Genomic DNA, 25,921 nt, shown 5'->3' with positions numbered 1-25,921 from the left:
ATCTGTGTCTGTGCTCGCCATACGAGAGGCCTGTACTAAGAAGTGAGTTCAACATACCCAGAGCTGTCTGTTGGTCACCTGGCTTCAGTAACTAACAAAGGAGAACACGCTAAGCAGTCACATGATTCTGGTTACCAGCTCCAGAAGTCATCCAAAGGTTTCTATCAGCACTCTCACATAAAAGGGGCGGAGTCTTAAGTGTTTAACCTGCTCTGGAGCAGGTTAGGTGAATGTTCAGCGCGGCGATCTACCTGGATAACAAGTGAACCATGTTTGTAGTTCTGTAAACTCAGAGTTAACCCTGAAGTTACCACGAACCCTGCTTCATAGTTCAGCTCTCAGGCTTGTTCAGTGATCGTCTTGCTTTATGATGAACAGGTGTATTTGTGGCGGCCCGTGCAGGGAGTCAGGAGTGTTGCTGGCTTTCCTGCAGAGAAGCCGGCGGGCTGCAGAGATGAGGCGAGCTGTTTGAGTTACCTGGTACCTGGTTTTGTCTCTTTGTTCTGCCTTGTCTGCAGGTCACGTCACTGAAGAGACCAAAGATCTGTTGGAGCAAGAGGCCCAACAAGGCCGATACAAACATTTACGTCATATGATTAAAGATTTAAGCCCCGCCCCTCCTGACAGAGAAGCACTGTGGCGACATAGAGGAGTGTTTAAGACATTTATTACGCTTACCGTCAGGAGTCATAGAAACCAATAAAAATGTTCTGTTTGATGTTTCAGATTCTGTCATTACTCATCATCCATCATGTTCTTAGCAGAATATATTGCAGCTGTGTAATATTTACAGACATGGACTTTATTCATACTGGTAATCTGCCTTCATTGTACAACATGTATATTACATCCACGGCCGCCGTCACCAGGAGTCGGACGTGCCCTCATGTTACCGTGAGCAGCAGCCACGACAGGAACAGGAAATCATTTACAGCCCGTAAAAACCACAGATTCATTTACTCAGACGTGTTTCTCTTTTCACTTCGCCGGGACTGAAATAAACCAATAACATTTGAAATACAGTGACAGCTAGTGTTAGTGCAGTAAAGAAGAATGAACCAAGCAAATTAAGGAATCTCGTATCTCCACCACCTCAGTCCTCCGTCCCTCATCGCTCCGGGAATCAGATGGTTTTCAGATCATTTACAAAATCAGGCTCGATCGCTTCAGACGGGAACGTTTCCTCCTCACAGCTCGACTTCGCTCAGTGATCAGCCTCTTCTTGTGATTCCAACAGGTACTGGCAGGTGGGAGGGGGCGGAGTAAAATATAGCAGTGACACGTGAGTGGGGCGGAGTCACTTCACTTAGCCGCTTGCCAGATGATGATGCCGAGTATAACGAGCGCGATGGAGCACACCATGGCGATGATGCACATCTTCTTCCTGGACTTTTGCTGTGACAGAGAAGCAGAGACAGGGCGGTTACCTGCTGGACTGCTCGGACTGACGGCAGGTGAAGTGACGGCTGGAGACTCACCTGGTAGTAGGCGGCTCTCTGCAGCTGCTCTGTTCCTCGTTCTACATGAACTTCAGCGTTCTCTACGTTTGCCTCGATGCTGTCTGCAGGACAGAACACACAGCGGGGTCAGAGGTCAGTCACATCACTCCTGCTTTGCCAACACCTTCCCAGTGTTTCCTACTTAAGCTATCAGCGAGCAGGAGGAGTCCAGGTATTGTTCAGCAAAGCACAGGCTGAGTTAGAGTCTGACTGTGAGAGCAGTCAGCTCATCACGTCTTGGGACTGCACACTTCATCTCATATTAATCCTGATCATGAGTCTGTCTTCCCTAATTAAACATGACTGACGGTGATAATAAACATAAACAAACAGCCCCTCCCTCAGGAAGTCGTGGTGACTGAAACATACAGGCTTAAACAGTTGAAGAGCCCTGCTTGTATTCGTCTACACACCAAGGAGTCGTCAGTGTGCCAGCTGCTGGAAACAGGAAGTAAGCTTTGTGTGAGACGTGTGTGTAAGCAGAGCCCCATGACCACTCACCGATCATCTCTCCCTGATCGTGGATCATCACAGCCAGGTCCTTGAAGATCTGGTTCACATCCAGGATGTCGGACTGAAACACACAAGAGGTCAGAAACAGCAGGTGTGTGTGGTCTTTAAACTGTGTGTGTGTGTGTGTGTTTTAATATCACAAACTGACCTCCAGCTGTCTGATGTTGGTCTCTCTCTCCTTGATGAGCTCCAGGTCCTCCTCTGTGATGGCCACCTCCTCCGTCTGAGTGGTCATCTGACCCCAGTCGTCCTGGCTGCACACAAACAGGAACACTTTTTATTATAAAGTAATAAGCTGCAACACAGTTTGATAATCTGATATATGGTGTCAATAAACTAAAGCTGATCTGACTTCCTGCTCGGTTTCTTCTACCATGTTTTTAGTCTTCTTCTTTTTATTTCTTTGAAGATGTTCATGTGAATAAACGTCTGTAAGTCTCTCTCTCTCTCTGAACTTTTGTGTTGAGATGGAAGACAAAGTTTGTTTGTGCACCAATGGGAGAAGAAATATCAGCAGGAGAAAGAAAAGGGTTTGAATTAAATGTTAAATGAAACGTGCCCAGTTTGGGATCCATCCATCCATCCATCCATCCATCCATCCAATCATCCAATCATCCATCCATCCATCCAATCATCCAATCATCCATCCATCCATCCAATCATCCATCCATCCAATCATCCATCCATCCAATCATCCAATCATCCATCCATCCATCCATCCATCCATCCATCCAATCATCCATCCATCCAATCATCCATCCATCCAATCATCCATCCATCCATCCATCCAATCATCCATCCATCCATCCATCCATCCATCCAATCATCCATCCATCCATCCATCCATCCATCCATCCATCCAATCATCCATCCATCCATCCATCCATCCATCCATCCATCCATCCATCCATCCATCCAATCATCCATCCATCCATCCATCCAATCATCCATCCATCCATCCATCCAATCATCCATCCATCCAATCATCCATCCATCCATCCATCCAATCATCCATCCATCCATCCATCCATCCATCCATCCAATCATCCATCCATCCATCCATCCATCCATCCATCCATCCATCCAATCATCCATCCATCCATCCATCCATCCATCCTTAGTGGTCACCACAACCCAAGCAGCTTTGCCACCTTCAACAGACCCAGGCTCCGTTCATGGGAGCTCCAGGTATTGACAACGCTGATACCACCTACCCTCCCACATGGCTCCTAACGGCCCCCACAACCTAAACATGTAGTTAGATGGGCAGCGAGAGGCAGCACAATAATGGGGTTATGAAGTGGGCACCTCCTTTCACCAGTGTTTTATCAAGTTAGGCCCACGACACCTCGGGGAGGCTCAACAGTTAGCGTTGCCGTCCCAGAGCCACCCCCCCTGCTAGCTCTCACCGCCCATCAAAACCTGGAGCTGTCAAATCCTTCTGTAGAAAACACTACTTCTCCTGGTGCCAACGTTAGACTGCTTTTGCATGAATGAGATTTGTGAAAGAAACAGCAGCAGAAAAAAAGAAATACACATGTAGTTTTTACTGTTATTAAACACTACTGATGGACGCAGAACAACAGGTCTCCATAAGACACCTATCAATGTTCAATATTCCCCAAATAACCTGACCCAGAATCAACGAGTGACTTACTTGTCAAAGGAAACAAGCTTCTCATCTCGGGAACCTTCTTCAGTCTGAAGGAGAAGAAAACACAAGCCTCAAACGAGTGTCAAGTTTCATCACCTCTCTCTCATCAAGCTGTTCAGGTGAGTCTGTGTGGCGTGGAATCACCCGACTCGTACTTACCGACAGACGGGAACCAGCTCTCGCTCTGGCTACAGACTCTTTCTCCTTCTCGGCTGCACGGCGCTGAACCGCCTGGAAGTTGTTGAGAGCTGCAGAGAAATCGTTCATCAGCCGATCTCTCTGGATCTTCTGCTGCCTCTGGACGCCACAGAGAGGACACAGACGGTACGGGGACAGTGAGCAGGGCGAGGACGAGTTCAACACGGTAAAAAGACTGGATCAAACTAACTGAAACAATGAAACCAGACTGTTGGGGTTTCTCATAATATATTATTAAATATATTATTTTTGATGTTTTATTATTTGACTTTTTATTTCCTTCTTTTTAAGATAAATATATCTGATGCTGAAATGAAATGAGAAATGAAATTGAACAGGTGACCAGGGCCTGATGCTCGCTCTATTTTAAACCATGATGGGGAAAATGGTTGAACTCTGCTGCCCCCTAGTGGTGATCAAAACAACAACAACAACAACACTGTTGACAGCGATACAGGCTGCTGGTGCAACTGATGATTAACCAGAATCATTTGAAACATGAAACACAGAAGAATTCTTCACACATGATTTAACAGAAACTTTACAGTAGTTATAAAAAGCCCTTTTTTCAGATAGGGTTAGGGTTCAGAGTTCACAGCTCGCAGCGCAGGTAATAAAGGCAGTGTGATGTCACTGTTGGTGAGCAAAGACTGACTTTAACTGGCTGCTGGAGATAACTACAGATGTTGTCATCTGAGACGCCTTTAAGGTGGTTTGTGGTCCTGTTTTATTGGTGAGTTTGGGTCATTTAATTACATTCTTCTTTTTTCATCTACTTTTAAGTGAGAATTTTACATTGGAAAAGCATCTAATACAAATTTACAACTTCACAGCACTTTGATTCTGTTGTAATCTCCGCACCCGTCGGCTATCAGCTGACGAGGACACATCCACTGGGTGTGATGGTGAACTTTTCAGGGATTGTGGTTTAGTGGTTCAGGTCTTGATAAAGCTGAGAAGCGACCGTGTGTTCAGATCAAAGGTAAATTCTCCCTCCAGATGTGTCTGCTAAATAAACGCTGTCATCTCTCGGTTGGTCCCATCCCCCGGAGGAGCGCCCGTTCATCTGTCTGTGCTGAGTCTCAGTCTCACTGTAAACAGAGGCTGCACTCTGGTAGGGCTGCACCGAACGGTTGTTTTTCTGATAAGTTGATTCTTCTAACAACTAATCTATTGATTATTCTAAAGATTATTTTTGATTACTTCCTTTTAGTCTCACATTTCCATGCCACTGTGTGGTGATATTCAAAGGGATTGCTATGACACATAGATTCATTTCATCACTAAAGGTAACCGTGATGCTGTCGGTGTTAGCTCGGCGGGGGGGGCGTGTCCTCGCACGAGAGAGTGAGAGTGAGCTTCTGGTGACGAAGAGCCCCGGAGGAGGAGGGGCCCAGTCAGAATGTGTTGATGATAAAATGCCAGAAAAAAATCCTCCTTTTTATTCCTCTGATTTTGCTGAAATAACATCATGATGCAGATTAGTAACAAAAACGAAGCTTTGTCAGGTCTGTCCTCAAGAGGAGAAGAACACTACTTTAACATGAGACGGAGGGCGGAGCCATCATTTATGATGCATTCAGGGAAGTCACGGAAATCTAAACGCTGAGCGGCCCTTATGACACAGCGTCAAGCAAATTTGTCTGAAGTTGAATGTTCGACCTAGAGCAGATTGTTAGCTGTTAGCATGCAGACGTCTGTTTATAGATGAGAAGAGAAATCATTGTCAGATGATGCTGATGGGAGCCGGGTCGCATCATGGCGGATTACGTTCAACCACACGGGCTGGTTTCGCGGCATACGCCGCAGCCTGCTGACGTGATTGGTCAATACTACTAGGACTACAAACGGAAACCAGAACACTTCCCGTACTAAAACCTGTCATGGCCTACAGATTCTACATTTTTATGTGACAACACATAAACATGATGGCTGACAGAGCAGCAGACAGGGCTGCCTCTGAGCTGATGGGAAACAGCTGCCACCATAGTCACCAGTGTAAATCAGTGATGTCAGAGCCGGACTCTTACCTGCTCTGAGGGCGATGTGGGCAGAGGGATGGAGCCCAGCTCTTTCAGGTGCTTGTTGGTTTCTTTTGCCAGTTGGTTGGTGTAGTGTTGAATCTGTTGCCTGCACAAATACCAATAGTTATATGTACACACAACAACTAAAGACTTAGCTGTACAACTTCTATTATACTGTATGTAAGTTAAGCAACAACCTGTTTGTCAGAGAGTAGAAGCCATGTGTGAGTTTCTGTTGATGAGGTTGATACTTACAGACGATCCTGGAGTTCACTGGTGTCCTGTCTGGTCCCCAGCTGGTTCACCATGCTCTTTATCTGAGCAGCTGTCGACAACATACAGGGATCAGTCTAAATCCTGGCACAGATGAACTCATCTACAAATTCAAACAGCACCTGTCCTGGCTGATATATGAATACTGTGTAGGTTGTTCGGATCAGATCTTAGATCAAAGATCATTATCAGGGTACTGTTGGTGGAGAGGCGTCTATAAGCAGCGATGCACAAAAAGTTAAACAAAGCTGAACATAATTATTTTAACATCTATGTGAAGTGAATAAGTTTTAGTCCACAATAGTTATCGTCATATATAAATCAAATAAATAAATAAACAGGAACACAGTGAAGGGCTGCTCTCTTTTGTTAAATGAAGAGGTTCAGCACAGTGAAGCTGACTCAGACTGACACAGCATTAACATCACCTCTTAATAAGTTAGTAAGTGAGTCATCATATGTTGCTACTGTCACAGCCTTACTCATGCTTCAGTAAAAAGAGATTCTTATCCTGCTGTAGGGCTCGGCAATAAAACAATCTCGTAAATAAATAAACTAATTAAAAAAATAGATCATGGTCATATTTTTCACTTCATGTCCCAGCCCTGTCCACCAGTGAAGCAGGGGAAGACTTACTGTTCTGTGTGATCTTCTGGATGTTGGAGCTGCATGTCTGTATGAGGCTGTTGAAGTCCCGGGGGACGGGGCGGTACGTCTCTGGTTTGCCGTATGACATGTCTGCTGGAGTGTGCTTGAGGGCTGAGCTTTGGCTGCAGACACACAGAGGGAGAAAGGTGTTTCTTAACTACCGCCATATTTGCTTAAGATTTTAAATGGCAGGACAGTGACAACGACATTATGGGCCTAAAACTGACACCTGTACAGAGAACATATATAAACAGCAGATGTAAACTAACTCACATACATACACACACAGGAATCTGTTTGCAGAAAGATTTACAAATCCTGTCACATCACGGTATGATGGATTACCCAATCGTGCTATGTGTATCGGGTCCATGAGGACTCCACAGTTTTATTGACAGCGGAGATTAAGCGTATCTAGGTTAACCTGAGCAACAACTGTTAGCTTGCTAACAGGATAGCATGCTAACAAGGAACCGTTCAAGCTGATCGAAATTGAATAATATGAAAGACAAGTGATATTTGTAAACCACATTGGGGACGTAATGATAGCACTGTTTGTGTATAAAAATTGGGTCTTAATATTAAACCAGTCAGCTCAACTGGTTTTCTATTTCCCGCTGTTTATCCACCAAAAGTTACGGGAGGTTGTGACAGAATTATGCCCAGCTGTTAGCTTTCAAGCTAACCGACGCTAACTTGTCAGCTCTCAGTTGTTTATGACAAACTACTCATCCTGAAACAGGTAACCGTGTTCTTTACTAACAAACACTTACAGACAACATCATATTTTCAACACGAGTAAAGCGTTTAATGTAAGAAACAATGTCATACTTGCGTATTTGGCAGTTTAAAATAAACACATAGGCGTAACGGTCTTCCGTCAAGATACTAGTGCTCTTCCTGAATAGTGACGTAATTGCGTAACGCGTGCGGTCACGCGGTGAGGGCAGGCTTTTTTTTAAAAACTTTATTTACAAGAATGGATTGACATACAGATAAATCACTATCAATTCTTGTGTTTTCCCAGTTTTTCAATTCATGCAGTTATTGTCTTTATCAAGACAAGTACATTGCATTTATATGAGACATTTAAGTTGGTTTCTGTGTTGTAAACTTGTTGAAGTGTCAATAAAGTTTTACTCATCATTAAAAAAGAAGAAATCACTGACAAGAATTAAATATATTCCTTCCAGTGTGAAAAAAAAGTCATACCTTTTCAAATATAATCACATTTTTGAGCTGAGGTCCTTTCCAGCCACTCTTTCTTAATTTCCTGTGAAAACAAATGCCGTTTCCTGTGTCAGGCTCATTTCCCACCGGGGGGGATTGATAAAGATAATCTTATCTCATCGTATCTGTCTGCGAGCAACAGCTTTAGAGTATATGCAAGTATCGCTTAAATAATCACAAAGTGGCTGTTTGAGTGTGAGAATAAGGGCCTGTGTCCACTAACAGCGTATTCTGCGCTGGCAGAGCCTACTTTCCAAACAAACGTCCTCAGTGCTCAGCACAAAAAACGCTGTTAATGGACACAGGCTCTTGTATAGGCCTACTGGCCAACTACATTATACAAATACTGTACACACATATTTCACCAAAGTTCAGTTTTTAGATTCAAATAACGTGAAGATTTAGCTTGAACTCACCTCTTTATTGTTTCAAAAGGTGGCTGACAAGTGCAAACACTGTGCAACGGCCCAAATGATTTTCATGAGGAGAAACATGCAGCAAATTCAAAAACATGCATATATTAAAAAAAATGCTGCAAACAGCTGAAACAAAAGCAATAACAGCAAATACATCAACATTAAAAAATTAAAAAAATACAAACTCAGAAAACAAGCAAAATAAAAATGGTGAAAATCCAGCCAACACAAAGTCCTCCAAACCTGTAGGTGGCGCAATGTGGAAGTGATTTATTATTGAAGAGCGAGAAAGAGGAGGTGAGCATGACTTTATTGATTATCAGACCATATTAAGACCAGAGATGCTGCAGCAGTCGAATGTGAATATCTGTTGTGAATAACTCGCTCCTGTGGTAGTTTGAGGTGTAAACACCAACACTTCACTGCTCAGAGCCCGACACTGGACAGAGTCAGCTAACAGCACCTGTAGCTGCTACACACAGCTATATGAGATCTGTAGCTAACTGAAGCTGCATTAGCAAAGCTGTCTGACCATTCAGAAAACATTTCTATACTAAAGCTGTGTGTTTTTTTGTAGTGATATGACGTTGTGTTTTTAGGTTAGGGCACAATAAACTGTAGTTATGTGTGACCCAGAGCTGTGTCTGTCTTTAATGTTTCTGACCTCCATGCAGAGCAGCTAATCATCACCGCTCAGTGCTGCCACTTTCAATCCTCCGTCTGTGTTTCAGCAGCACCACAGTGCGTGAGAAGGAGGAGCGCTGCTGCAGAAAGACTTAAAACGACTTGGGAGTCCTGTTTTCTTCCCCTCCTTGCTGTCTGGTTCAGTTACTGATATGGATGTTTGACTTGGAGCAGAGGGATGGTGGGTTGCTCTCCCATCATACTCTGAATTAATGTCCAGGCTTGAATTAAATCCAGCTGCTTCACCAGCTCAACGACTGTCGAACTGGAATGTAACATAGAGTCAAAAATGCCATAACTTTAGCTTTGAGCAAAGAGGGTTCAGTGTTTTGATTTGTCCATTCAATTACATCATTTATATCAAACACTTTTTCCTGCAGCATGTGGAACTTATGTTCCAGTTTAGACACATATTATACACAGCAGGCTCAGTTCTGCTGTTGCACAACAGCTCAGTGAGGACGATCATAGAACTTAATAACCCTCCAGCCTGTCACTGTTTGTATTCTGTGCATCAGACTTTATTTGCTGGCTTTCCTTTTGGTTTTCCCACCTTCTCTGTTCCACCGTGAAGACATGCAGAGCTGTAGGAGCATGCAGAGATGACAAGTGATGGACATGTGGGTACACAGGATGTATCACCCATGCACGAAGAACACGGAGAGCTCCAGAAAACAGATATTTAAGGAATGTTGCACCATTTTGCAAAGTGACACAGACACCAAGAAATCAAAAAGTCCTGTTCAAGCTGGAACAAACTGTTTTTTTACAGTCTAAAGCACCAGCTCAGCACAAACACAGGTGGTTTTCTGATCATCGATCCTGAACTACCTGGTCATTACATGTGCTACATATCAAGAGGACTGGCTGCAGGTGATTACTTTAACCCCACGAGTGGAGTGGAGGTGATGGATTTGGATCACCCAATTTCTTTAGAAGAATCACACAAAGGCCTCACAAACACAAATAATTCCCTCTCTTACCTATTCTTTGTTGGACAGGTCAGGGGTCGCACCTGTTCCTGGCTGTGGTTTTACCTTCATGTTAGCTGTTAGCTTAAAAGTGAAACCTCTCACTGAATTAATACTTGTTCACTCTGTTTCCTTAAATGCTGATGATGTCGTCATTTACGTCTCAAATTTATAAAGTCTGTTTAAGGTTTTTAAGACTCATAACAAGATCAGATACAAGGTCAAAGGTCAGATGGTCCACTATGGTTCCACATATGCAGATGATGTCATTCTTTAAATGTGAGATTTATAAAGTTCGTTTTAATATTTCAGCAGACTATTCCCTCCTATGCTGACGATGTTGTTTTATACATGTCAGGTTTAGAAAATCTGTAACGAACACTTTCTGCTGAAATCTGGATTCAAACACTGTTTGCTCGTAATCGTCCACACATCCGTGTTCCCCGTCTGGTACGGGCTGTCTTATACGCTTTGGGTTGGTAGATGGGAACCAATGTTGCTCTGCTCTTTTTACCACTGCAGAGCGCTCCTGTCCCGGTCCGTGCACAAACACTGACATTCTGTAATATCATTGATTTAATAACAGTAAGTTGAATGAAACCGACCTTAAACTATTGTTAGCAGCAGAATGTACTTAATGCATAAACTTCCTGTTCGTCAGTGGTTTCAATTTCTGCTTCGTCCTCCAACATTTATTTAGCTCAAAATGTGTCTTTGCTACATGCTTTTAAATGATTCCTCTATGTTGGACAACGACCTGAGGGGCTGGGATCTGACATCCCCACAGTGTTCATGACAAACACAAAATAATAATCTGAGGACAAAAACAGAAAGAGAAGCATTGTTCCATGACCCCGTGACAGAGGAAAAACATGTGTTTCACTGCTTAACGTCACGCTCGGCCTGTTACTGTAACTACACGTGTCCTGAGACTGGCTTTAATGGGACCCTGCTTCCTGTGAGAGATGTGACGGAGCGTCCTGACTGATAAGAAGCAACACAGCGTGAGCTCTGTGCTCCGAGGGGAGCTCCTCTCACTTCTGTTTACATTCCTGCGTGTTTTCCAGAAGGTTCACCCCGTGTAATCAAAGCGGGCAATGGGCTGCAGATGTCGGTCATGCTTGGTGATGCAAAGAGTGTGTGTGCGCTGTGTGTTTCATGCAGGGAGTGTGTGTGTGTGTGCGCTGTGTGTTTTGATGCAGGAAGTGTGTGTGCTGTGTGTTTGCTGTGATGGTCACATGATGCAGAACGTGCTCACAGCTGACACACTCTCATCCCCAGTCAGATTATTCTTTAAAATGAAGCAGTGCTGATTCAGTCATTCGGTTATTGTCTTTTAATTCCAAATGCTAAAATGTCTGAGCCATCGTAGGACCGACCTGCGTGTAACCACAACACTTACGAGATCGCTTTGGACGAGTCTCCTGCAGGAGAGAGCGAGGGCTCGTCTTCCTCACCCACCAGAGAAACAAACTGAAGTCCTCATCAGCTGTGACTTTTCCTGTCTCTGCTCAGTTCACATGTTGCACAGGCTTTGTTCTGGTTCGTGTGACACCTCTTTATTAGATCGATCTTTTCTTTGAAGAGCGGGATAAGCCGCGGTGAGCTCTCCCATCCACATTAAACACATCTTTGAACACCATCAGAAATAAAACAGTGATGTGTTAAAGTGCGCTCATGACTGTGGCAGCAGTGACTGCAGGACTTTCTGCTCATTCAACGATCTCAGGAAGCTGATATTAAATTCTTCCAACATGAGCTTGTGCAGATTTTCAGAAGCTGCAGCCTCATTGGTCAGACACCACTTTAAAACAACAATGCTTTTCTTTTTGCAAACTCTAAATATGTCTCTTTGCTTTGTTTTGTAAGCCTGGAGGCTTTTATAGTCAGAGTCTGTCAGAGACGTGCACACCTCGACACGAGTCAGACGAGCTGGCACTCTCTGTGGTTAATGTGTCGTAGCAGCTGTAGGTACCCTGTGTTGTCTTAAAGGTGTCATGAGTTAACCTGTTTACTTTCGGAAGAATTTCCTGTTTTATTTTGTCGTTACCACCCATGTGATGTTCTCCTTCCTGCCTTTGTGTGTTTACCTGCCCCCGGACTGTCTCACCTGAGTCTCTGTGCCTCGCCATTCTTTGTGAAACCCATCGTTGGTCGAACCCTTCGTCATGGTCGTCATGGTGATGTGACTTCTGTCTCCCTCTTGGATTGTTGGGTTTACCTGGACTTTAAACGGACTTTGCTTTTTGTGTTTGAATAAACGTCCTTTGTCTGCGTTGGGTCCTCCAGCTCACACTGCTGACTGACTGCTGCAGCGCTCTCACATCGGGAGGAAGGGTGGCTGTGGTTGAAGGAGCAGCAGGTTCAGCAGCTCGATCCTTTCAGACTCTTTCACCTCTGACTCCCAGCTCCTCACCGCCTCCTCCTTTGCGTGCAGAGTAAACCTCCGTTCATTTGCCAGTTTGAAACTTGAAGTGCGGCTGAACACCAGCTTCACCTGCTCACCAAACAAACCCTCGAAGCTCTTCATGCAGGTGATGGTTGTTTGGGTTCAAGCCGTCCTCTGATGTTACGTTATCAACATACATGTTAATCATTGATTCTTGGCTTCACAGTGGACCTGAATCTCGGCCTCCGTGTTGGAGCTTTATTGTCTGATGTGAAGAAGCTCTATGAAACACTGTGGCATGAACACGATGCACGAGGTCCCCCAGCATCATCCTTTAACCATACAGGGCAGGGGGGAAATGATTGACATTCTGCTGGGATAGCAAAGGCTCAACTGCTATTGGAGCAGAGCGAGAAAAAGGGGGCGGGACTTAGGAAGATTTGGAGAGGTGTTTCTACAGCTGTTGGACTGACAGACAGGTACCTCTGAGGAGCTGAGATAAGGTTATCTGAACTAGTTACGGATATGTGTAGGAACGATCATTCTCCTTTAGCTCAACATGTGATTATCGGACAGGTATTAGAGAGCACAGGTAGGACACAGTCTGAACCGTCAGTGGAGTCCAGCTCACGCAGGAGGATGTCGGAGCCTTGTCGTGTTCTCCGTGCTGGATCAACATAAATCCTCTCTAACACGATCCAGATGCAGAGATTCCCCCTCCAGGAAGTCGCTGCGAGAGCCGCCATGAAATCGTATCCGTGGTGACGTCGTGTAACGACTGTGTACGGTGAGAGAGAGAGAGCGCTGGAAGAGCATGAGGAGAGGTTTCACACCTACTGGGACCTGTTTCGTTCTGTCTGCTCCTCCCTGTTTCCTCCAAGCTGCTCCGTCAAGAGTCTCATGTTATGCAACATGTGAGTGACCTTTGACCCCACTCTACGTGTCCCATCTCTTCCTGTACTCACAAAATAGATGGTTCTGCTGCTAAATCATGTGTTTCTTGAAGGAGGTTTTGATTGAACTCATGATGTGAACCTCCTGGAGCTCTTACTGCAGGTCAGGGTGAGATCATCCTGTGATTCAGTCACAGTGTGCAGGGAGCAACACGTCCTCTGAGTTCCCCGTATGTGATGCTAATATGTCACACAGCAGGGAGACGGGAGCTCGGGGGAGAGGACCCCGCAGCAGCTGCTGCAGCTCGATGATTTAAGAGTCCAAACAGGGAAAGTGTAATAATGAGATTTAACACAGATTAATACACTGAGGAGGTGAAGCTAATGACGCACAGGTGAGACCACTGAGGGCGGAGCAGACACTCAGGGCCCTCTCAAACCGGACCCTCCCCACTCCCGCTCCGTCAGAGGGAACTCTGTTCGACGTCGCTCTCTCAGCCGAACCGAGCACCCTCGTTTAGGTGAAGCTTTGAGACGAACTCCCCTCACTCCGGCAGGAACTGTGTGTTACCATGGTTACATGTACCAAGGTGACTTTTCTTATCTGTAAATATATTCTTAATCTGACTTTAATGACCTGCTGTTTTTACAGCCGTTAATATAAAACACTTTAAACAGTTTGTGAGATCCTGAATGTAACGTTCACTTTAACACGCTGACGTCAGTATGTTTTTATCTTAATGACAGCAGTCCTCGTTGCTACGGGTGATAACACAGAACTTTAGTTCACGTCTCTCATCTCATGACGATCACAGCACAGCGCTGCCGCTGGTCATTAAGTCAGCGTCGGTGCAGGCTCGCTGGTGAAGGGTTTAACAACCCGCTCCACGCTCAGAGGTTTGGGACAGGCTCAAAGAGGCGGAGCCTCCACGCGAGTGCGCAAACACAGTGGAAGTGTGGGAGAGGGAGGAGGGAGTGTTTTGAGAAAGGCCCTCGCACAGGTGGGAAACACACGAGGACAGGAAGTGAAGCCTGGAATAAGAAGAGAGGTGAGGAACACGAACAAAAACAGGAGATGACGACTAAGTGAGGACACCAAATGCAACACATGACCGAAAGAGCAGGAAGACTACACGCTGCTTTAATTAAAAAAACATCTCATATTTACAGTCGGCCTCTTTGCAGTGTTGGGTTTGCCTGTGTCAGAGGCAGCAGAGAGAGCACAAGTAAATGATAGATATATGTCAGGTTATCAATCAGTCTTCAAACATTTGGCCAAAGAGCGACAGAAAATTACTTTTTGTTGTAACGAGTAACGTAACACGTTAGTTCTGCAATTCAACTAATGTGTTGAGTTACTTTTTCACAAGCAATAATCTGTTACTGTAAAATAAATCAGCGTATTTCTCTTTTCCTTTTGTCTCCACAGAAACAGAAACTCCCTGAAGCTCTGTTTCTGTGTCTCTCCTCCTTCTTGGCAGGTCGCTGCGTACCTGCAGAAGGTAAACACAGCTGTGTCAGTGCGCACGTGTAGCTAGCTAACTCAGCTAGCGAGCTGTCAGAGAGGACAGCGTTTACTTTGTGGAAATATTCACATGATTCTGAATGTTTGGGTGAAAGGGACGAGAACAACATGATGGTGAAATGTAAGCTGTGTCTGGAGGAGAAGTGCTCGTCAGCTGTGAAGAGCTCGACTTCAAACGTGAAGAAGCATCTGCAGCTAAACACAGCTCCACAACACTGGTGGGACTAAGAGCCTGTGTTGTTGTTGTCATGGAAACAGCTGTGCCTAACACTGTATGCCTCTGCCCAGTTCACTGTCAGACTGTTAGCATCATAAAGAGCTGTAAAGGTTATACTGCGTCTGTCAGTCCTGTTATCAGGCTGCAGAGTTACAGATTATGGGCCGTAACCGAGGCGACGCAGAGACGGTAGAGTCGATACATTCAGAGGTAGACGTACAGCAGGCGACACGCCGTCCTGATGATATAACACACACGTGGAACGAGTCACAGAGGGGGGTTAATCTAATGTGTTACTTTTCTCAGGAGGGAACGCTGGAACGTAACGAGTGACTTTTAAAGGAACGTTACCCAACACTGGTGCCAGGGTCAAAAGGTCCCCGCTCTGGCCATACTTCAGAATGTATAAGAGTGACGGAGGGACAAGTGATCTGTAGTCTCACGTAGTCTCACAGTCACAGGCCGTTCTTCTTCGGCGCAGCGTTATAAAACACTTTTATATGTTTGCAGACAGACAACTCCCTGCATTTCTGAAGTTACAACGAAGGTGAGACTTTTGGTGAAACACGTGTAGTGTGAGCAGGAACCGGCGCCTCCTGGTCCAGTCTGCATCCGGACGGCAGTGAACTCTGATGTGACTCTTGTCTGTACGTCACACAGGCTCAGGACAGACGGTTTTACTGAGCATTGAGGAACTCGTTCAGCGAGGAGGGTCGTTTTTTAGCGTGACACCAGACTGAGGTGTGATGCAGAGGAGGGAGCAGAATGAGGAGGAATGTCGTTCCAGGGGAATTGTGGGTAAGAAGTGAGCGTGTGCTCGGCGCAGTTCGGGCGGGTCTCTCTGACTCTGGGAAAATTGGTCGTACCACCTCATCCACCTTTTTTCAATCTCTAATTATTTCCAGACGGCTGCATGTTGAGGCTGGACGGCCTTCAAGGGCCTCTTGTGTGTGTGTGTGTGTGTGTGTGTGTGTGTGTGTGTGTGTGTGTGTCTGCGTGTGTGTGTGAGCAGACAGAGAGCAGGGTGGGCAGGAGGGCAACATGATACGACACCTCAGACTGCACAAAGGGACCTGAGGGACTCCTTCAGAAACCTCCTCTCCTGTCAGACTGTAACACACCGCTCTGTGCCTCCTCCTCCTCGTCCTCCTCCTGCTTGCACCATGCTACCTCCTCCTACTCCTCCTTCTTCTCCTCCCCCTCCTCCTAAGCCTAACTCTCATCCATGCTCCGTGCTTCCTCCTCCTCTTCCACATCACTTGGTCCCTCCTCCTTCTCCTCCTAGCTCTGTGCTGCCTCCTCCTCTTTTTCCTCCTCCTCCACCTCCTTCTCTTTCTTCTTCTCTTCACACTCGCAGCTTCCTCCTCCTCCCCCTCCTCCTCCCCCAGAGGTGTTCCCTGCAGGCTGTCAGAGGTGAGGCTCTCCGCCCTCGCTGTGTTTCGGAGGTATTTCCTGTCCGACCTGCTCCAGTAGAGTCGGAGGGAACTCGTCGTCTCTGCAGCTCCTGCAGTCAAAACAGCCTGAAGCTGCAGACGAGGAGGACAAAGCTCCTTTCTGCTGCAGAAACACAGCCTGATACACACGATGAGATCAACTCTGTTTATCATGAAGGAAACAGTGTGTCACTTACAGGTAGTTTCAGACATGCTAATATTTCTGTCTGTCAGCGTGTGGCTGCAGACTTGATCAGCATCGACAGTGAAGAGACGTGTTAACAACAGTTAGCTCGTTAACGAGTTGTTCACTATGACCACGCCACAACAACATGTGTTTGAATATTTAATGTAAGTTTTGAATTATAAATGTTGACACACATTCTGTGAAGGTGAAGGGCATGTCTTCTGTGAGGCGGGTCCGGGAGGGCGCGCTGCCGGCCGGGCAGAGGGAGACTCAGAGCGGGGGATCTGTCTCAGGCATCATGTACCCGAGCTGACTGCGGCCCACACCGGAGCTGGACAGAGACATGAGAGAAGGATACACGAAGCTGAATAGGAAGGGATGAGGAAGGAGGGTGGATGGATGAGAGGACGGGGAGGGAGGGTGGGTCCAAGAGTCGGAGACAAACAGAGTGGAGTGGGATCGTTGTCAGATGATAGGTGTAGTTTTAGGCGCGGTCCTGCTCCCGAACAGAAGTTAATACATGAACTTCATTTGTGACAGTCGTGAGTTTAGTTTCAGCGTTTCCTGTTTTATTCTGACCTCTTGTGTGTCATGTCTCGTTTTACTCAGGTTTGATTGGCCTCATTAGTTTCACCTGTTGACCAGCCGGACGCTCCTACCCACACACCTGTTGTTCATGTTGTTCGTCAGCTCAGCAGCATCTTTGTTCTCTGTGAGTTCATCGTGTGTTTTCTCGTCTCTGTTTTTACCTCTCACCTGTTTCGTTCTCCTGCCTGCTCCAGAGGGGTATCGCACAAAAGTAGAATAAAGAAATCCAGGATAACTGAGAAAGCCCGGCTTGACCGAGTTTAACCTGCAGCATCCTGGCTTAATTGGTTGCAGGTTCGCCGAGCCAGGATGAGAAGGCGCAGCTATGTCAAGCCAGGTGCAGATAGTCAGGATAAGTGCACGTTCAAGGCATTCTTAAATAGACCACAGGATCGATTACAGAATCACGGATGGAGAAACGGACAAGACTCGTGCATCATACTTTTCATCAGCAGAACAGCAGCTCCTCATGGAGATATACGAAGAAATGAAACACATCATTAGAAAAAAGGAAACACGGCTGCTATAATTAAAGAACGAGAGAAAGCCTGGCAGAGTACAGCGGGCCGGCTGAATGTGTAAGCAGAGCGACAATGTACAATTAATAAACCGTGCTCCACTGAAACTGTCATCATTGCAATTAAAGGAGTTACTTTTCACGTCCAATCATTAACAGCTGTACGTTTTGCCTTAAATGTGACGATCAATTGCAAACAATTATCCACAATGTGCGTCTATTTATTCTGTCCAGTTTATTTAATCTATTTATCTATCTTGTGTTTTTTGTCTGTTTCATCTGTCCTATGTATTTATCTATCCTTCATCAAGAACAAACTTGTCTGGCCTCAAAAGGACCTGGCAGCAAGTTCAAATTAAATACAAGAACATTCTGCAGGCTGCTCAGTGACTTGATTACTGATAACAATGTACAAATGAGGTGAATCGATCTGCTGACATATTTTATGTCTCTATGATTGTAGTAAAAAAGGCAGATGAATCGGGCACGGGGGGGCGGCCCACCGACCCAGGAGTTCACTCCAGCAGAGGAGCTGGCACTGGATGATAATAAAGGGAGGCCAGTGATGGAAGGGATCCAGGGAGGGACAGCCACTGACTCTGTCCCAGTGACAGAAACTGGCCTCTTCACACAAGGTACATTACTGCAATACTACTTAACATGAAACACTATCAAATAATGATATAATGTGTGCTGTCTGACTTTGGCTTCCCTTGCAGCATCTGGTAACACACTCACACTTTGGGAGCCACCAGAAGATGATCCAGTGACTCCTTTCTATTAAAATCACAGGCTTGGCATGTCCTGTCAAAGACGTTCATACAAGTTCTATTGAGGTCAGTATACGGCCACTGTGGAGAGCACCTGTGCAGATGATGGAGAGACTGTCGCTGGACTCCAGAAGGCTTCAGGTATCATGTCAATTATGTGGAAATATTCTGCTTATTTCGTCCTTAATGAATAAGAAGTCAGTGACGTGGAGCTAATACAAATATCATATTTGTAAGGACCCAGACACTGCACAGCAAGCAGCCTGGTAACACAGTGAGTACTGCCTAAAGTAAATCTACATTATGCACAAATCTGTCTGTGCTACCTGACAGGTGTTTAACAGAATTCACAAAGCATCAGACAACTTTTTTAGGTTGATGCTGAATCTTTGGACCCAGCAGCCTACATAAATATCAAACTCCACCACCTGAGAATCTACACCTCTCAGTCGGCCTGTCCCAGAAGACTCTTTCACGCCTAGATGCTCGTCTGAGTATTAATGCGTCCTCACCCAGCACATCATCCAGAAATGGGCATGCCATTGTGAAGAGGAAACGGGCGAAAGGGACTTGAACCTTTATATCGCCCTCGTCACAGACTTAATTGAAACCACCGTTTCAACTTCGTCAGCCTCTTCTTATCATCTCAACAGCTGCAATAATATTCATATTCATCAAACCAGTCTTCATAAACACTAGCAATACAACACTAGGCCTGACAGTAATGATTACTACCACAAGAAAGAATGTAAAAGTGACTGTTACCATTAAAATAACAGTAAACCTACTTTAATGAAATGAAAATATATCTGTAATATTTAAATGTAGGATAATTCAAATTATGCAAAATATTAACAAAGACCATGGAAATGCTGTAAAACACTAAGTTCTACATTAAAGTTTGACCGTCGAAATAACAGATGAATCACTGGGATTAATCTTAGCCTAGTTGTTAGCCTGCTCTGGAGCTTTCATGCAACTGAGTCAAGGCTAGATTCAGCCAGGAAAGTTGGAAAATCCCGGCTTAATCCCTTATCTTGGGTTTGTGCAATACCCCTCTGGACTCTTTCCTTTTTGTTGTGTCATTAAATATCTGTTATTTTCACGTCTGCTGCTCACTGATCTGCGTATGTGTCCAGTTTCCATCGTGTGAGTCATGACGGTTTTGATTCTGAGGATGCTCCTGAGAGAGAACAACTATTCAAAGAGAAACAGGAGAGACAGACTTTCTCTGCTGTTGCTCAAAATAACAGGAGCTAGCTAATGACGCTGACACACACTCTGGACTGTGATGCTGAGTAAAGAGGTCACAGGAGAACCAGGAGGCTGGGAAACAAGCATCAGATTCACAGAGCCGGTTGCTCATTGAATTAAAACACTTCCTGCTTTGTAAGTTGTGCATATTTTCATTTTCACTGCTTGAATGTCAGACTGAGCTGCTGTTTCTGCAGGTTATGACAAAAGGACGCTTCAAGGTAAATCGTTGTTTATGTAATCTTATATGGTCACTGTCAGACTGTGTCGGCCTGCCCACCTACATCCTGCTCTAACCCTAATCCTTGGACACAGACCCGTCCTCTGCTCTCTCTCTGTGGAGAAGCGTGTCTGCTGTAGAGCTCTACATTCCTGTGGTCTGACTGGCACTTCCTGTCAGGAACGAGAAGCGCGGCTGCACGAAGAACATCGCTTCATCTCCTCTTCATCCTGCCATCTAACAAGCAACGTTTTGTCCAAAGAGATGTGTTGAAGTTTGCACATGAACGACAGCTGCTGTTTATTTAGAATCAGTGCAGAACTGTAGAAAACACATCGAACACACGCAGGAGGACTCTGAGTGCTGCACAGGGAGGAGACTCAGACCCCTGTGCAACACACAGTAGCTTTGTGTGTCCCTCTGATCTCTTGTTTGTTAGCTGGAATAAACAGGAACTGGACCTTTTCTGGTGCACAGACATCTCCCTGATACCTAACCAAACATCACACCTGACTGTGGACGAGACATCAGGTAAATCCTGTCAGACTTTAAACACTCGCTTTGAAAGTTGAGTGTGAGTTCAAGTTCTCCAAGACCAGTGATGGACTTTAAAACTAGTTCAAATCTGGTTCTTTTAGTTTATAAAAGTGAATATTCACCTTGCAGCACAGAAGTTATTCCTCTGTAATATTTAGTTTCTTTGAATATTTGCCCCTCAGACACCACGATCGTGTCATGTTCATAACATCCCCCCAAGGTGCAAGCAGGTCAGTGATTTCCACCGAGCTGTCGCTGGACGAACTCACACCTAGTCGTGACCCAGCTCATGAGAACGACAAAGAAAAGGTTTAAAATCGTTACAGACAACAACCAAACCACAAACAGACACTGCTAAAGTTCTGAGGTGTGCTGATCAGTGTGTCAGCTGGTGGATGTGTGGGTGATGAATGTTTCAAATGTGACAAACGAAAACATGGTTCAGGGAGCATGGAGAAGAAGACAAGACTGGTCAGGTACACTGAGAGTCCTCCTACCTGAGACCTGCAGACAAACACTATTATTCAGGAGCCTTAGACATTGTGATGCCGGCTCGTTGACTCACAGTGGTCCATGTGTCCGTCTCCTGTCACTGCTTCTCCTGCAGACACAAAGCCCTCCACAGTTTCATCTAATTATACATCAGTTGTTTTATAAAGAAGCAGCTGTGTGTTGTTCACACTCTGTTCACAGCTTCTAAATTTAGCAGCTCCTCTTCTGTCCATAAAACACAGACTCACCACCTCAAAGAGCTCAGACAGCAGCAGATTAACTCCGGCTGTTTTAACTTTACAGCTGCATCTTTAATTCACTCAGCTCGAGTCTCATTAACTGGACAGAGTGATCACAGACAGGGTTTCAGTTACATTAAACCTGCTAACATGCAGAGCTGATCTGTTAATGTGAACGTCTGGCAGCACACAGGGGGACGACTGAAGCTGATAGAAACCGAGTCTCCTCTGATGTGGAGTAACCATGACAGCATCTCCAGCGATGCACTTCTTACCTAATGTGAACTTTATGTTCATGTTCATGTGTTCATGTGTTCATGTTTTTATGTGTTCATGTGTTCATGTGTTTATGTGTTCATGTTTATGTGTTCATGTGTTTATGTGTTCATGTTTATGTGTTCATGTTCATGTGTTCATGTGTTTATGTGTTCATGTGTTCATGTTCATGTGTTCATGTTTTTATGTGTTCATGTGTTCATGTTCATGTGTTTATGTGTTTATGTGTTTATGTTCATGTGTTCATGTGTTTATGTGTTTATGTGTTTATGTTCATGTGTTCATGTGTTCATGTTCATGTGTTTATGTGTTCATGTTCATGTGTTTATGTGTTTATGTGTTTATGTGTTTATGTTCATGTGTTCATGTGTTCATGTTCATGTGTTCATGTGTTCATGTTCATGTGTTTATGTGTTTATGTGTTTATGTGTTTATGTGTTTATGTTCATGTGTTCATGTGTTTATGTGTTCATGTGTTTATGTGTTCATTTGTTTACGTGTTCATGTTCATGTGTTCATGTGTTCATGTGTTTATGTGTTCATGTGTTTATGTGTTCATGTGTTCATGTGTTTGTGTTCATGTTCATGTGTTTATGTCTTTATGTGTTTGTGTTCATGTGTTCATGTTTTTATGTGTTTATGTGTTCATGTTCATGTGTTTATGTGTTTATGTGTTCATGTTCATGTGTTCATGTGTGTTCATGTGTTCATGTGTTTATGTGTTCATGTGTTCATGTGTTTATGTTCATGTGTTCATGTGTTCATGTGTTTATGTGTTCATGTTCATGTGTTTATGTGTTTATGTGTTCATGTGTTTATGTGTTCATGTGTTCATGTGTTTATGTGTTTATGTTCATGTGTTTATGTGTTCATGTTCATGTGTTCATGTGTTTATGTGTTCATGTTTATGTGTTCATGTGTTCATGTGTTTGTGTTTATGTTCATGTGTTTATGTGTTCATGTGTTTATGTGTTCATGTTCATGTGTTCGTGTGTTTATGTGTTTATGTTCATGTGTTTATGTGTTCATGTTCATGTGTTCATGTGTTTATGTGTTCATGTGTTCATGTGTTTCTGTGTTCATGTTCATGTGTTTATGTGTTCATGTGTTTATGTGTTCATGTTCATGTGTTTATGTCTTTATGTTTTTATGTGTTCATGTTCATGTGTTCATGTGTTCATGTATTTATGTGTTCATGTTCATGTGTTTATGTGTTCATGTGTTTATGTGTTCATGTTCATGTGTTTATGTCTTTATGTTTTTATGTGTTCATGTTCATGTGTTCATGTGTTCATGTATTTATGTGTTCATGTGTTCATGTGTTTATGTGTTCATGTGTTTATGTGTTTATGTGTTCATGTTCGTGTGTTCATGTGTTCATGTATTTATGTGTTCATGTGTTCATGTGTTTATGTGTTCATGTGTTTATGTGTTTATGTGTTCATGTTTTCATGTGTTTATGTGTTCATGTGTTTATGTTCATGTATTCATGTGTTTATGTGTTCATGTGTTCATGTGTTTATGTTCATGTATTCATGTGTTCATGTTCATGTGTTTATGTGTTCATGTGTTCATGTGTTTATGTTCATGTATTCATGTGTTCATGTTCATGTGTTTGTGTTCATGTTCATGTGTTCATGTGTTCATGTATTCATGTGTTCATGTTTTCATGTGTTTATGTGTTCATGTGTTTATGTTCATGTATTCATGTGTTCATGTTCATGTGTTTATGTTCATGTGTTCATGTGTTTGTGTTCATGTGTTGGTGTGTTCATGTGTTCATGTGTTTATGTGTTCATGTTCATGTGTTCATGTGTTCATGTGTTTATGTGTTCATGTGTTCATTTGTTCATTTGTTCGTCTGTTTATGTGTTTATGTGTTTATGTGTTCATGTTCATGTGTTTATGTGTTCATGTGTTTATGTGTTCATGTGTTTGTGTGTTTATGTGTTCATGTGTTTATGTGTTCATGTGTTCGTGTGTTTATGTGTTCATGTGTTCATGTGTCTAGGTGTTCATGTTCATGTGTTCATGTGTTCATGTTCATGTGTTTATGTGTTCATGTGTTTATGTGTTCATGTGTTCATGTTTTCATGTGTTTATGTTCATGTGTTCATGTGTTCATGTGTTTATGTGTTCAAGTGTTCATGTGTTCATGTGTTTATGTGTTCATGTTTTCATGTGTTTATGTGTTCATGTGTTCATGTGTTTATGTTCATATATTCATGTGTTCATGTATTTATGTGTTCATGTGTTCATGTGTTTATGTGTTCATGTATTTATGTGTTCATGTTCATGTGTTTATGTGTTCATGTGTTTATGTGTTTATGTGTTCATGTGTTCATGTGTCTAGGTGTTCATGTTCATGTGTTCATGTGTTTATGTTCATATATTCATGTGTTCATGTATTTATGTGTTCATGTGTTCATGTGTTTATGTGTTCATGTATTTATGTGTTCATGTTCATGTGTTTATGTGTTCATGTGTTTATGTGTTCATGTGTTCGTGTGTTTATGTGTTTATGTGTTCATGTGTTCATGTGTTCATGTGTCTAGGTGTTCATGTGTTCATGTTCATGTGTTCATGTGTTTGTGTTCATGTGTTTATGTGTCTATGTGTTCATGTGTTCATGTGTTTATGTTCATGTGTTTATGTGTTCATGTGTGTTCACGTGTTCATGTGTTTATGTGTTCATGTTCATGTGTTCATGTGTTTATGTGTTCATGTTCATGTGTTCATGTATTTATGTGTTCATGTGTTTATGTTCATGTGTTTATGTGTTCATGTATTCATGTGTTCATGTGTTCATGTGTTTATGTTCATGTGTTTATGTGTTCATGTGTTCATGTGTTTATGTTCGTGTGTTCATGTGTTTATGTGTTTATGTATTTATGTGTTCATGTGTTTATGTTCATGTGTTCATGTGTTTATGTGTTCATGTGTTCATGTGTTCATGTGTTCATGTGTTTATGTGTTCATGTGTTTATGTGTTTATGTATTTATGTGTTCATGTGTTCATGTGTTCATGTGTTTATGTGTTCATGTGTTCATGTGTTTATGTATTTATGTGTTCATGTGTTCATGTGTTTATGTTCATGTGTTCATGTGTTCATGTGTTTATGTGTTCATGTATTTATGTGTTTATGTTCATGTGTTTATGTATTTATGTGTTCATGTGTTCATGTGTTTATGTTCGTGTGTTCATGTGTTTATGTGTTCATGTATTTATGTGTTCATTTGTTTATGTGTTCATGTATTTATGTGTTTATGTGTTCATGTGTTTATGCTGATGTTTCAGCTCAACCTGAATACACACGCTAAGAGGACGTTTGGACTTCCCGGTTCTTTCTCCGGGTACATTTTCCTCGGCTCTGCGTCCACATGCAAAAAGTGCCACAAGGCCGAGAATAAAAAGAGGAAGAAGCTTCACAGCCGCCTCCCAGGTAAGCTTTCACTCAGGTGACCTCCAGGTTGGACGTCACCCTGAACGACCTAAAGCTCAGCAACATGTCGATGCTCCTGTCAGACCTCCAAACGCCAAAGTTCTCCTACTCCTCCTCCACCCAGGTGAGTCAGCTGACCCCTGCCCCTAGTTACCTGGCAGAAGAAGACGTGCTAGCGGGCGGCCTGTTACAGTTCGTGCCAGTGTTCCAGTGTGTCACAGGAAAGTTCCCCTCCCTCTCTGCATCGTGTGAGCCTGGAGCTCAGTATGTGCATTCCAGACAAGAGGAAAACAGACCAGGTCAGAGGGCTGCGCTGCTCGGTGCCAACTCTAAATCTAACCAGCTCCCTCATACAAACACTGAGCAAAGAAATGTTTGTTGATGCACAGTGTTACAGCTTTCTCAAGAAACAAAGATACAGAGAAAGATGCAGAGCAGGAAGTGACTGAAGCAGAAACATGTTCTCAGATATGTTAGGACGATGAGGAGAGGGGTGTTATAACTCACTATGAAGTACAAAGAGGCATCGGCCCATTGTGGTAATTAACACATGAATATACAGTATCAATTAATATTAGATATTAACAATTAATCAATGAATACAGACATAATTAAAAGTAATTCATGTATTAGTATGTGAATCATCATAACTCTTTACTAGTTGCTGATGTGGTAATCATTAATGCATGTCTTAGTTCATCATGAGTCATGCATTAATTAAGCATAATAAATGCTTATGAGCGCACCAGTGTTGTAGTTTTTATAATGTAAAGTTGAAATATTTGCCTTTTAGTTTTTTTCAGAGGCCTGTTTTAGGAGTTTTTTTCAGAT

General features: G+C 43.5%; 1 protein-coding gene across 1 annotated transcript; it reads right to left on the bottom strand.

The window, feature by feature from the left end:
- Nucleotides 1-650: 650 nt before the first annotated feature.
- Nucleotides 651-7,708, bottom strand: LOC138608741 (syntaxin-12-like). The gene is made up of 10 exons (XM_069681305.1): nt 7,641-7,708; nt 6,798-6,931; nt 6,144-6,213; nt 5,895-5,994; nt 3,826-3,963; nt 3,670-3,713; nt 2,161-2,266; nt 2,001-2,073; nt 1,479-1,561; nt 651-1,395 (listed from the first exon to the last, which is right to left on the bottom strand). The coding sequence occupies exons 2-10, from the start codon at nt 6,895-6,897 to the stop codon at nt 1,303-1,305; spliced, it is 807 nt and encodes a 268-aa protein (XP_069537406.1). The 5' UTR covers nt 6,898-6,931; nt 7,641-7,708; the 3' UTR covers nt 651-1,302.
- Between the last annotated feature and the right edge of the window lie 18,213 nt (nt 7,709-25,921).

Source organism: Semicossyphus pulcher, unplaced genomic scaffold, assembly GCF_022749685.1.
Source record: "Semicossyphus pulcher isolate SPU_LCO1_2020_fin unplaced genomic scaffold, fSemPul1.0.p SCAF_5, whole genome shotgun sequence".
NCBI classification, from domain to species: domain Eukaryota; kingdom Metazoa; phylum Chordata; class Actinopteri; order Labriformes; family Labridae; genus Semicossyphus; species Semicossyphus pulcher.
Note: the sequence above shows the minus strand (reverse complement) of the source record. Positions and strands in the feature narration are given on the sequence as shown.